This window comes from Rhineura floridana, chromosome 17 (assembly GCF_030035675.1).
Source record: "Rhineura floridana isolate rRhiFlo1 chromosome 17, rRhiFlo1.hap2, whole genome shotgun sequence".
In the NCBI taxonomy this organism is placed as follows: Eukaryota; Metazoa; Chordata; class Lepidosauria; order Squamata; family Rhineuridae; genus Rhineura; species Rhineura floridana.
The window spans coordinates 14,950,706-14,963,376 of NC_084496.1; the positions used below are offsets into that span (position 1 = coordinate 14,950,706).

Genomic DNA, 12,671 nt, shown 5'->3' on the forward strand with positions numbered 1-12,671 from the left:
TTTCTCTATCCACTTTCTCAATGCCATGCATAATTTTATACACTTCTATCATGTCTCCTCTGCCCCGCCTTTTCTCTAAACTAAAAAGCCCCAAATGCTGCAACCTTTCCTCGTAAGGGAGTTGCTCCATCCCCTTGATCATTCTGGTTGCCCTCTTCTGAACCTTTTCCAACTCTATAATATCCTTTTTGAGATGAGGCGACCAGAACTGTACACAGTATTCCAAATGCGGCCGCACCATAGATTTATACAACGGCATTATGATATCGGCTGTTTTATTTTCAATACCTTTCCTAATTATCGCTAGCATGGAATTTGCCTTTTTCACAGCTGCCGCACACTGGGTCAACATTTTCATCGTGCTGTCCACTACAACCCCGAGGTCTCTCTCCTGGTCGGTCACCGCCAGTTCAGACCCCATGAGCGTATATGTGAAATTAAGATTTTTTGCTCCAATATGCATAATTTTACACTTGTTTATATTGAATTGCATTTGCCATTTTTCTGCCCATTCACTCAGTTTGGAGAGGTCTTTTTGGAGCTCTTCGCAATCCCTTTTTGTTTTAACAACCCTGAACAATTTGGTGTCGTCAGCAAACTTGGCCACTTCACTGCTCACTCCTAATTCTAGGTCATTAATGAACAAGTTGAATAGTACAGGTCCCAATACCGATCCTTGAGGGACTCCACTTTCTACAGCCCTCCATTGGGAGAACTGTCCGTTTATTCCTACTCTCTGCTTTCTGCTTCTTAACCAATTTCTTATCCACAAGAGGACCTCTCCTCTTATTGCATGACTGCTAAGCTTCCTCAGAAGCCTTTGGTGAGGTACCTTGTCAAAAGCTTTTTGAAAGTCTAAGTACACTATGTCCACTGGATCACCTCTATCTATATGCTTGTTGACACTCTCAAAGAATTCTAATAGGTTACTGAGACAGGACTTTCCCTTGTAGAAGCCATGCTGGCTCTGCTTCAGCAAGGCTTGTTCTTCTATGTGCTTAGTTAATCTAGCTTTAATCATACTTTCTACCAGTTTTCCAGGGACAGAAGTTAAGCTAACTGGCCTGTAATTTCTGGGATCCCCTCTGGATCCCTTTTTGAAGATTGGCGTTACATTTGCCACTTTCCAGTCCTCAGGCACGGAGGAGGACCCAAGGGACAAGTTACATATTTTAGTTAGCAGATCAGCAATTTCACCTTTGAGTTCTTTGAGAACTCTCGGGTGGATGCCATCCGGGCCCGGTGATTTGTCAGTTTTTATATTGTCCATTAAGCTTAGAACTTCCTCTCTCGTTACCACTATTTGTCTCAGTTCTCATAAACATTACTTTATTCTTTCCACAAAAAGTCAAAGAGAGGTTTCAATTCTTTAAGAAATATATCTATCAATTTTTTTTTCCAGATAAGCATATCGATTAATCCATCTCATTACTAATTATGATAATCTTATTGTCATAACCATAGTCAAAATAAACATTTCAATTAATCCATCACATCAGAATCTGTTAGGTTCAATAATTTCAGTAGCCATTGTTCTATTATCTCTATTAGTTCCATTTTCCATCTTCCATCTTCAGTAGTCTTGTTAAGTCCAGTAATTTCAATATCCAATCTTCCATTATCAGTATTCCATAATAATCTTGCTGTCAAAGCCATAGTCATATAGTAAGAGTCTGATGGGGATTACCTCTATCCCAAATATTTTCTTGCCATCCATTCTGAATAGGTTGCTGAAATACTGCTGTAAAATCATATCTCTGTTCTTTTTTTCAAAATACACTGGGTCATCTCTTAAAAGTTTTTCCATTGTCACATGGCTGCAGTTAATTCCATAGATTTTCTCTATATTGGGCTCCATCACATCATTCCAGTCCAGAAGATTATCCATGCCATTGATAACTTTATCTCTAGAATCTTCATTCATTTCTTCAGAGATAACATTGAGTTCCAAACAATAGATTTTATTTCTAAAGTCCATAGACTCCAAATCTTGTTCCTGTTCCACGTTGGTTCCAATCTCCGGGATCTCCTCTCTCACAGGGACCCCTATTCCAGTCTCCAGGGTCACCTCTCTCACAGGGACCCCTGTTCCAATCTCCGGGGTCTCCTCTCTCACAGGGACCCCTTCCAGGGTCACCTCTCTCACAGGGACCCTTATATCTTTAATCTCCTGCTTCATTTTACTCAATTCAATTTTCATTATCTCAATCTCATCCATTATTTTCTGAAACATAGTTATTTCCAGATTTTCAGCCACTTTCTTAATTGCCATTTTAAAAGAAAAATATAGGAAAACCACTTCTTATTTCAGCAACAATTGGGTTAATACTCCAAACTTGGTGACATCACAGTATAAACAGAGCAGACAACCTTATCTCTCCAATAGTTAAGTAAACAAAATGCAGTTCCCAGGATCGAAACAATTAATGGCAATCGTCAAGAAACAGATTCGTCAAAATAAAATAGACCAAAAAGAAAGTAGTCTCAAAACAGTATAATATTTTTCAAAATAAAAATCTGGAATAGAAATCCCTCTTCTGTGTATATCTTTAGAATGCAAATCCAGGACAGCTTTTTGCAACAAAAACAGAGATAAGCTATTAATTAGTGCGTAGCAGAGAGAAGTTACGGCTCCCCAGTGAGATGTCAAAAACTGATCAATCTGGCAAATCTCTTTTAAACAGCAACAATTTAAGTCAAGTAAAAGAAAAATATAGAAAGAAGGGTGCTTGCCTGTTAGTGCGTTCTCTCTTAGAAGATAAGGTGAACGTTCGCTTTATCAGATAGAGCTTGCTGTTAAAAATCCGTCCCACCTTCGTCGGCTGGACCTCGTCCCATAAATTAATGAGATCTGGTCGTCCCAACAAAAATAGGCTTTGAGGTTAATCTCTTCGTTTCTCCCTACCCGGGAGAAGTTTAATCAGTCAAAAAAAAAGAAAAAACTGACTGATATATCTGAATAAGCTTCTTTTGAGGCAGGAGCCCGTCTCAAAAGCAGGCACAGGCTAAGTCACCCTTCCCGGAAGTCCCCTCTGGATCCCTTTTTGAAGATTGGCGTTACATTTGCCACTTTCCAGTCCTCAGGCACGGAGGAGGACCCAAGGGACAAGTTACATATTTTAGTTAGCAGATCAGCAATTTCACCTTTGAGTTCTTTGAGAACTCTCGGGTGGATGCCATCCGGGCCCGGTGATTTGTCAGTTTTTATATTGTCCATTAAGCTTAGAACTTCCTCTCTCGTTACCACTATTTGTCTCAGTTCCTCAGAATCCCTTCCTGCAAATGTTAGTTCAGGTTCAGGGATCTGCCCTATATCTTCCACCGTGAAGACAGATGCAAAGAATTCATTTAGCTTCTCTGCAATCTCCTTATCGTTCTTTAGTACACCTTTGACTCCCTTATCATCCAAGGGTCCAATCACCTCCCTAGATGGTCTCCTGCTTTGAATGTATTTATAGAATTTTTTGTTGTTGGTTTTTATGTTCTTAGCAATGTGCTCCTCAAATTCTTTTTTAGCATCCCTTATTGTCTTCTTGCATTTCTTTTGCCAGAGTTTGTGTTCTTTTTTATTTTCTTCATTTGGACAAGACTTCCATTTTTTGAAGGAAGACTTTTTGCCTCTAAGAGCTTCCTTGACTTTGCTCGTTAACCATGCTGGCATCTTCTTGGCCCTGGCGGTACCTTTTCTGATCTGCGGTATGCACTCCAGTTGAGCTTCTAATATAGTGTTTTTAAACAACTTCCAAGCATTTTCGAGTGATGTGACCCTCTGGACTTTGTTTTTCAGCTTTCTTTTTACCAATCCCCTCATTTTTGTGAAGTTTCCTCTTTTGAAGTCAAATGTGACCGTGTTGGATTTTCTTGGCAATTGGCCAGTTACATGTATATTTAATTTAATAGCACTGTGGTCACTGCTCCCAATCGGTTCAACACTTACATCTTGCACCAGGTCCCGGTCCCCACTGAGGATTAAGTCCAGGGTTGCCGTCCCTCTGGTCGGTTCCATGACCAACTGGTCTAGGGAATAGTCAACCTTAGCTGACTTAATTTGACATGCATGCCCCTTTTCTTTTCAGGTTCAATCTGATCAACTTTGCAGAAGATGCTGATGTTTGGCAAGAGTGCCTTGTGGAGGCCACAAATGAAGCATGCCATGACGCTGTGCAGTGGTTGTCAATGTTTAAAGCTCATGGGAATACATCCATCCTCAAGGCCTTACAGGTTTGTTAAGTAGGGCAGAGCAGTATGTGTGCGCCAGGGGGGCCCTGTCATGGAGAGTGGGTGTCTTCCTGCAAGTGATCTCTATCTGATATAAATCTATTATTGAAGGGCAGTGACCAAGCTATTTACATATGAGAGTTGGACTTGGTGTTTTGCAAACTGGCTTCAAAGCATAGAAAGAGTGCAAACCAAAATGTTAGAGAGAACAATTCCACCACCACCCCATTGCCTATGGGGTGAATTATATTTTATCACAGGATTCTATTTTACCTGTTTCATAGGATGATATCTCTGTGTGCCCCCACCTAGGGAGTTGCGGAGGGTGGTGACACGAGAATGGGCCTTTTCTGTGGTGGCTCCCTGCTTATGGAATGCTCACCCAAGGAATGCCTGGTGTCATCATTATCTATTTTTAGGCGCCAAGCAAAAACCTTCCTTTTTACCCAGACTTTTAATTTGAAGGGCTTCAGCTATCAGCAGCCTCTTTTGATGTGGCAGGTCTTGACTGATGTTTTTTCATGTTGTTGTGTTGTTATTGTTTTTACAATTTTGTTTCCTTGTTTGTTACAATTGGTTTTAATGTTTTACTGTTGTAAGTCGCTTTGGCTTACTTTGCGAGGAAAGCGACTAACAAGTATAAATATAAATAATGATATTTAGGATGTACCATTCTGCTTTTTCAGAGAGCTTTCAGCCTTCAAGATGTAGAGGCTCTGTATGTTCTGACTGATGGAAAACCAGACACCAGCTGCAGTTTGGTTCTGAATGAAATCGAAATGCTGCTGAAGAAACGAGCAGTTATAATCCACACTATCTCGTTTAATTGCTCAGAAAGGTACATACTGCTTTGCTGGGGCCGGGGGAGTTGACTTTTTAATTTTATTTTTGACTGGCATGGAAAAACGTCTATGAAAGATGACTTCCCCTAACATTATTGCACCCACTGATGCACATTGAAATGTCTTTCGTAGAAGAGATGTGATAACATGCAAACGTATTTGGAGGACAGTTCAAAGCACTTTTCTTTTGCCTTTCACAGAGGAGCAAATGACTTTCTCAAGAAAGTGGCATTCCAGACAGGCGGACGCTACCATCGGTGCCATGGGGATGTGGACGGACAGGTGGCAGCTCACCGACTACTATCAGAAGGCTTTAAAGATGAGGATGTACATTCAGTTGACACAATATCTCACGTTGCACCCCCTGTGCATTTTAAGCAATCATTTTTTATATATTTTCTTTCTTACAATGGGCTTTATCCAGACCAAGTTAGTTGAACTTGATATCTATTGGAATCAACGCGTAAAGAATTTTACAAAGTCACTCTGGTTGATTGGTCAGTCAAATATATTTGTTGGAAAGTGTTGGTCATCACAAAAATACAAACAGTGTAGACCTGGTGTGGGGGACATTTGACCCTCTAAATGTTGCGAAGGTATTGCTCCCATCATCCCTGGCCATTGGCCATGCTTGCTGGGGCTGATGGGAATTGTAGCTCTTCAGCATCTGAAGAACTAAAGATCTACCACACCTGGTATAGACAGTGGGTTTTTTGGTATAAAATGAGGTGCTGGTACTCATATCATGATAAAACTGCTGTGGGTGCCAGCTAGAGATGGGAGAGAAAATCTATTCAGTTCAGATTTAAAGCCGAATCCAAAGTTTGCACTTTCCAAAACAATATGAGAACCAAAACACAGCCATCCTTTGAAATTTGCACATATCCAAATGTTGACAAAAATGCATATATTAGGGGAATGTATGCATAAAAATGAATATATTAGTGAAAATAACACACAAACATATGCTATATTAGGACAGAGGTCTGGGTGCGCTGTGAGCTTTCCTCGCCACTAGTCCCTTCCTCCATCTCGTTGCCCCAATCCTCAAAGTCAGTGTCACCCTCGTTGATGCCTCCCTTCCCAACCTGGGTCACAACACATGGATGCCAAGGAGATTATTGTGTCCGTGCAAGGATTTCTGCTTGGCAGTGGAGACTGATGGCTCCAATGTCAGTGGGGCATCTGCTCCATGTTTTAATGCTGAAAATACCGTGGATAGTTCCTTGAAAACTTGGATGAAAACCTGGAGCAGATTCACTACCCCACTGACATCGGATCCTCCAGTCTCTAATGCTGATCCTGTGCACCTCCTAAATCTGTTCTAGGGGTTCCCTCAACTCTCTGAGGAAGATCTGGGGAGAGTGCAGGATGAAGGGGGGGGGTCTGGTTGCGCAAGTGCTAACAGCAGTTGAATAATGCCCAGGATCTCTATTCCATTTAACTTAATTAAAAAAGAAAACAGCTTGTTAACCTTCTCATCTGTCTCTCTGATGTTATGCTTCCCGTCCACATGAGAAGGAGAAGGCAAGCACAGCTGCAGACAGAGACGCACACAGTTTTTGTAATTCTCTGGTTCACAGGCTGTGCTCATGATAAGTGGGCTCAGATTAGGGATGAGTGAATCTGTCACTTTCAGCTTCTCTCACTTTCTCTTTCTTCCAGTCTTCAGTTCTCCATGTTTGATTTTCATGAGTTCTCATGAAAATTCATCAGCATTTTAGTTTGAATTTCTCCTAATATGCAAATGTTAATGCAATTTTGCCTAATGTACACATTTTTGTAAAACAATTTTCCCTAATAGAATGTGTTTTATATATTATGTTCACTAATATATGCATTTTTATACACACACTCCTCCAATACATACATGTTTGTACACATTACAGGGCTGTGGAACTCCACTGTAAAATTCACAAGTGTGAATGTTAAAGAATGCCTGTTTTGGTTCATGGATTGTTTCAGAAAGTGCAAATTGAGTACATTTGCCTTTAAATGAGAGTGGAATTCAATTTCTCCCCCAGATTGAGAAAATTTCAGTTGATTATTCAAATTTGCTTTTTTTAACTGATAAATCGTACACAGTACATACATTCTTATTTTCTTTTTCAGGATCCAGTTTTTCCCTTATTTGAAGGAGATGATTTAAAGAAACTCACTGATGAAATAGCAAAAGCTAGGAGCTATTTAATGCAGGCCAAGTTCTTTAAGTGAGTGACTATGTGTTTGTTTTCAGTAAGGTTAAATTTCCCTACAACATGGCCCTTTGTTGCAATGGCCAGAAACTCCCTGCTGATGTGCTAGGAAATCTGATGTTCTAATGTTTTTGTAAGCAGGTCTTGTACTCATCTTTGTTTTTGCTAAAAAGGAGGCCAATGCCCAAAATGAGTTTTTGAAGAGCTCCGAAAGGATCTTTTGTAACTGGGCATAGGCCTCCTTTTAAGGAAAACGGCAAATCTAATTCAAGTGTAAAGAGGTGCACATTGGAACAAAAAGTCTAGTTTTAAGTAGGGACCTTTATCTCAGTCTGCATCTGCATCTGTATTGGAATTGCTTTTTAAGGGGTTTTGATTCTTTTATCGCTTGTTTGCTGCCCTGGGCTTCTTGGAGGAAGGGCAGGATATTAAATAAATAAATAAATAAATAAATAATGTGGACCATTTGTTCTAACTTTTTAGATTTTGATCCTTGTTTAAATCTAGTGAATTAGGAGAAATTATTTGTCTTTTCTATCTTTTGCTAGATCGCTTTTAGAAAAAAGGAAGATAAACCAGAAGGATCGCTGCTCCTAAAACAGTTGCTTCCAGGTATGTTCTTCCCCCAAAATCTTCTGAAACAAAATATCATTATTCAAATGCAGCTGCTAAGTATGCTCAGACTTTGGATCATTGACAATGCCGGCCCTACCATTAAACAGAGGAAGGTGGCTGCCTCAAGCGGCAGATGCTACGAGGCTGGAAGCAGACTGAATTATATGTGTCACATGTCCTGCCCTGCAACCCCTAAGCTGCCCTGCTCCCCTCAGGGGCAGTGGAGGACAAGTCTTGACACCACTGTTGAAGTAAGATTCAACTACCAGCCTGTTTGTTTTGTACATGGGATGGAGTGGAGGGGGTGAAGGGGGGCACCGTCTTGTCCTTCACCTCAGGCGGCAAAAATGTCTTGGGCTAGCCCTGATCAGTGATGAACCTGCAAAGAGCTGGTTTATTCTGACAGATATGACGGGACCAAGCATATCGCAGTAAGATCTGGATGAGCCATGTTAATTCAGACCACACTTTGGCTGCATACACATCATAGATTTAAAGCATGTGACTTCCCCTAAAGAATCCTGGGAATTGTAGCTTGTTGAGGGTGCTGGGAATTGTGGCTCAGTGAGGGGTAAACTACAGTTCCCAGGATCCTTTGGGGGAAGCCATGGGCTTTAAATGTATGGTGTGTATTCAGCTTTACAGGCAATATGTAGGTTACACTGCATGCCAGGGAGATATAGATGATTAAACTTTTATTTTTGGAAACTTTGTTAGGAGTTGTTAGGAGACCTCTGTTCCACTCACAAAGCTACAATTCTGAAAGTTCCCTGGGAAGACCGATTGATGGTTAAATCACTCTGGGAATTGTCACTCTGTGAGGAGAATAGTGGTCTCCTTACAACTCTCAGCACTCCAAACAAACCACAGTTCCCAGGATTCTTTGAGGGAAGCCATGACTGTTTAAAGTGATGTAATACTGCTTTAAATGTATAGTGCAGATGGGGCCTCATTCACAATCACAATCCTAGCATAACTGACCTGAATTCTGCTTTTCCCAGAGCTCCACTTGGTGTCTTTTTTTAAAAGAGGAGTAACACTTGAACGATCAATAAAGGCAAAACATAAAACAGGCTTTAGTTGCTTAAGCAGAAAAGTTTTCCCCATCACCTGATCCTCTATCTGGTGGTGCTTGAACTGAACCTGGGACATTTTGCATGCAAAACATGTCTTCTACCCAAAGACCTATGGCCCCTCCCAGGTAAGGAATGGAAGGATTTCGGTTCTCTCAGTTTCCATTTTTCTAATCTTAAATTTGGTTCTCCACTTTTCTACAGCAATTTGCAATTTAAAAAAAAGCAAAGAAAATCCTTCAGCATTTTACTGTGAATTTCTCTATATAAACACTTTTTGTCAGGAGTTTTGACTATCACACACATTTCCCCCAGCAATTTCTCCTACTATAATGCATTTATGTGTATTATTTTCACTCATACATTCATTTTTATACACATTGCCACTAATATATGCATTTTTGTTAACATTGGGGAACCACATTGCAAAATGCAGATTAGTGCAAATTTCAAAGGAAGGTTGTGTTTTGGTTTTCATATTGTTTTGAAAGGTGCAGATTTGATCAATTTGGCTTTAAATGTGAATTGAGTCAAATAATTTCCCCAATCCTTACTCCCAGAGCAGCAGTTTGAATTTCATCATAACTTTTATTTGGAATCTAATGGATTTTCTTGTATTTGGTTTTAGATTTTTCCGTAAACCACCATCAAATTGGTATGGCTAGACAGAAATATTTTATACAAACAGAATAACTGGCTTTTGATAAATAATGTTCTCTCTTCATCATTGTTTTAACAGAACTCTGAGATGGCAAAGGAGACTTAATGGAACTATCGGCACATTGTCTAGGATGGCAAACATTTCTTCGTGCATGCACACGTGCTAAAATGAAAGCGAATGCACTTTTCAGACAGTTGATTTTTTTAATTTTTCGTATTTCCCTCAAATATTTGTGCCATCTCAAGCTAGAGGGCAGCATGAGCAATTCCAAATATTAGCAAGACAAATGCCCAATTCAACCCCCCATTAGATCAGGAAAAAAGGTTTGAAGACTTCAGTATGATTAGCCCACTGGGGTGCATTTGACACAATGTGCTGGCATCTTCAGCTTCAGTGAACTGAATGAGACTATCTGAGTTCCTGTTTGTTTCAGTGGAGGGTTTGCACAGAGATTTCTAATGCATTGTGTATATTGCAAAAGCTTTAGGAGTGCTCTCCGGAGCCTTTTGAAGAAGTGCACTTGAAATCATCATCTAAGTTGTGGGTGCTAATGGTTTCTACAAACAAACGGCATCCCTCTAGTTCCTAAAGCAGGACAACATATTGTTGCCTCAGTGCAATTTCAAAGAGACATGCTAGCTGTCCTCCTCCTAGGCTGTCCACTGGCCAGCAGAATGGAATCACAGAACCTGTGGATTGGTTATACATATGCATTATGTGGCTTTAAAGCTGAGGGGAGGTTTTTGAAATTCTGGCCAGGAATTTCTAGGACATGGCACTAGAAATGGAACTAAATCAAAGCAACATACGCTGAAGCCTAGCCACGGAAAACAGCTATATAATTTGCCAACTGCCATATGAAAAATGGTTTAGCTAGCAATTAACTGCTCCATGTGGGGCATTCCCTCCCTGCTTCCTTCTCCATTTATTTGACTCACCAAAGAAATGAGGGGAAGATTCTGCCATTTTGCTTTGTAAAAGAATATCACCTTTCTACTCTTGGAAAAGGAGTCCAGTCCTTGGCAAAATGAACCAACTAATTTATGAATGTGATTATGTGTTCTATACTACCGGAAGCCCAGATAATTTGATATGTTGTAAAGCCTATGCGGGGTATCCAATGTTGGTCAGAGTAGTCCCATTGAAATAAATAGATTTAAGTCACTTAATGTACATTGATTTCAGTGGTGCTGCTCTTTGTGTGACTTTGTTGGATATACCCTTTAAAAAAATTAAATATTAAGATTACAGCCTTTGTTAATGTTTTCCAAAGGAGAGGAGTAAAGCTTTCACAGTGTCATGAAACAACTGAGTCTCTAAACTCAATAAAAAAACTATATTTTCTGATTGCCAAGTGTCTCAGTTAATCATTGGGGACAGAGTAGTGGTTAAAATGACATCCACAATAAATGTAGTGTGTGTGTGTTAATTTGCATGAATAATAATAACTTATAATTATTAATTTATTACGAAATTAATAATTAAATGAATGATTATCATTATCACCATTTTATTTGTATTTATCATTTTGTTTGTATTTATTTATTTTAATAGTGTTTTTGCTTTTATTTATTTTATTTAACAAAGTTTATATACCTCTTTATTGTAATAGAACGTCAAAGCAGTTTACAGAAGTTACATTACAATTATCAATAAAAGACAGTTAACAACAGATACTTAAAAACATTCAAAAAGTCATTAAAATTAACAATAAGCTAAAAACAGATCAAAACACATGCAACTTCTGCATGTCTGGATAGGCTTATCTAAACAAATATGTTTTAAGTCAATGCCTGAAAGAGTACAGTGAAGGCAATAGGCAGGAAGTTTCCCTCCCCACACAAGAGGATGGAAGGACATTTAAAGGATTAATAGTACAGATTACAAGGCAAGCCTAGAGAGTCTCCTCAACTTTTCTAGGCTTGCCTTTTTATCCCTGTAGTATTAACCCTTTAAATGCCCTCCACCAGGACTGCCAGGAGCCACACATCCAGACAGCTCTGGGGAGAGGAGGGGGTATGGCCTGCCATGGCCCAATTGCATCTCCTGAGGATAGGAGAGGAGGAAGAGAAGGCTGCAGCTCCCTGAAGGAGGAAGAGGAGGCATCCTTGTGTCCTTGCAACAGAATGTAACACCTTGGCAGCAGCAGTGGGAAGCTCTGGAGCTATGGCGGGAGTGCCCCAATGCACTCACAGGCCTGTGAGCAGAGGTTTGGCTGGGATTGGTGTTTTCCAGGAAGAGAAGCATGCCTGGTAGCTTGGGGGGCTTTTGTGCCACGCCACTATTGCCCAACAAAACTGGTTTCAGGGAAAAGCTGCTGAGTTTGCAGCAAGCATGCTCACTCCGCAAACAGAGTGAGCATGCAAACTATTGCAAAATCTGGTACCAAATCTGAATTAACCAGAATTCTCTCCCATCCCAAATTACTATCCCCTTATGCAGGTTCTGTAATCTGGTATGGCATGGTGCAGGGGTAACACGAAAGGAGAGACACTGGGCACGTGCCCTCCAAACAAGGAGCTAGCCCCCCCATATATTTAACCCACCTAGAAATATACTTTCCTCCTTCTGTACCCCATATTTTTTCTGGTGTCTGTGCCTCCCCCTGGTTTTTTTTCTTGTGCCATTGCTGGCATGGTGTGGACTATAGCTGAGTGGGAGTGAATGAAAGCGGGAGGAAGCAGAGGCTTGAGGGCAGGGAGCAGGAAGAGTCACCAGAAGGAAGGAGGGAAGGAAGCAGGTGACCCAAGAAAGGGTGTGGAGAGCAGGAATGGGGAACCTGTTGCTGGACTAAAACTCCCATAATCTATAGATGGGAATGAAAATCTACCTGCCAATGATGCTTGAGAGAGCATTTTTGCAGGAGCTCTGAATATCTTTCTCTCCTGTACAAAATCTAACCACATCTTTTGCCACATAATAAGCCATAAACTACTTATTTTTAAAGGGATTTTTAAAAAAAAGATTCAAAGTAACATATTCGTTTTGATCACTGGCATTCTACTAACCCAAGATAAGTCTGCCTGCATATGCAGAATCTAGGCAGTTTAGAACACTGTACATTCTC

General features: G+C 40.3%; 1 protein-coding gene across 1 annotated transcript in view; it reads left to right on the forward strand.

The window, feature by feature from the left end:
- Positions 1-10,897, forward strand: part of VWA3A (von Willebrand factor A domain containing 3A) — a 74,643-nt gene extending 63,746 nt beyond the window's left edge. Inside the window, exons 28-33 of the mRNA XM_061600303.1 lie at positions 4,077-4,221; positions 4,905-5,056; positions 5,261-5,387; positions 7,173-7,270; positions 7,804-7,867; positions 9,683-10,897. Of these exons, the coding sequence (XP_061456287.1) occupies positions 4,077-4,221; positions 4,905-5,056; positions 5,261-5,387; positions 7,173-7,270; positions 7,804-7,852 (571 nt within the window). The 3' untranslated portion in view covers positions 7,853-7,867; positions 9,683-10,897. The remainder of the gene's footprint in view (positions 1-4,076; positions 4,222-4,904; positions 5,057-5,260; positions 5,388-7,172; positions 7,271-7,803; positions 7,868-9,682) is intronic.
- The last annotated feature ends 1,774 nt before the right edge of the window (positions 10,898-12,671 follow it).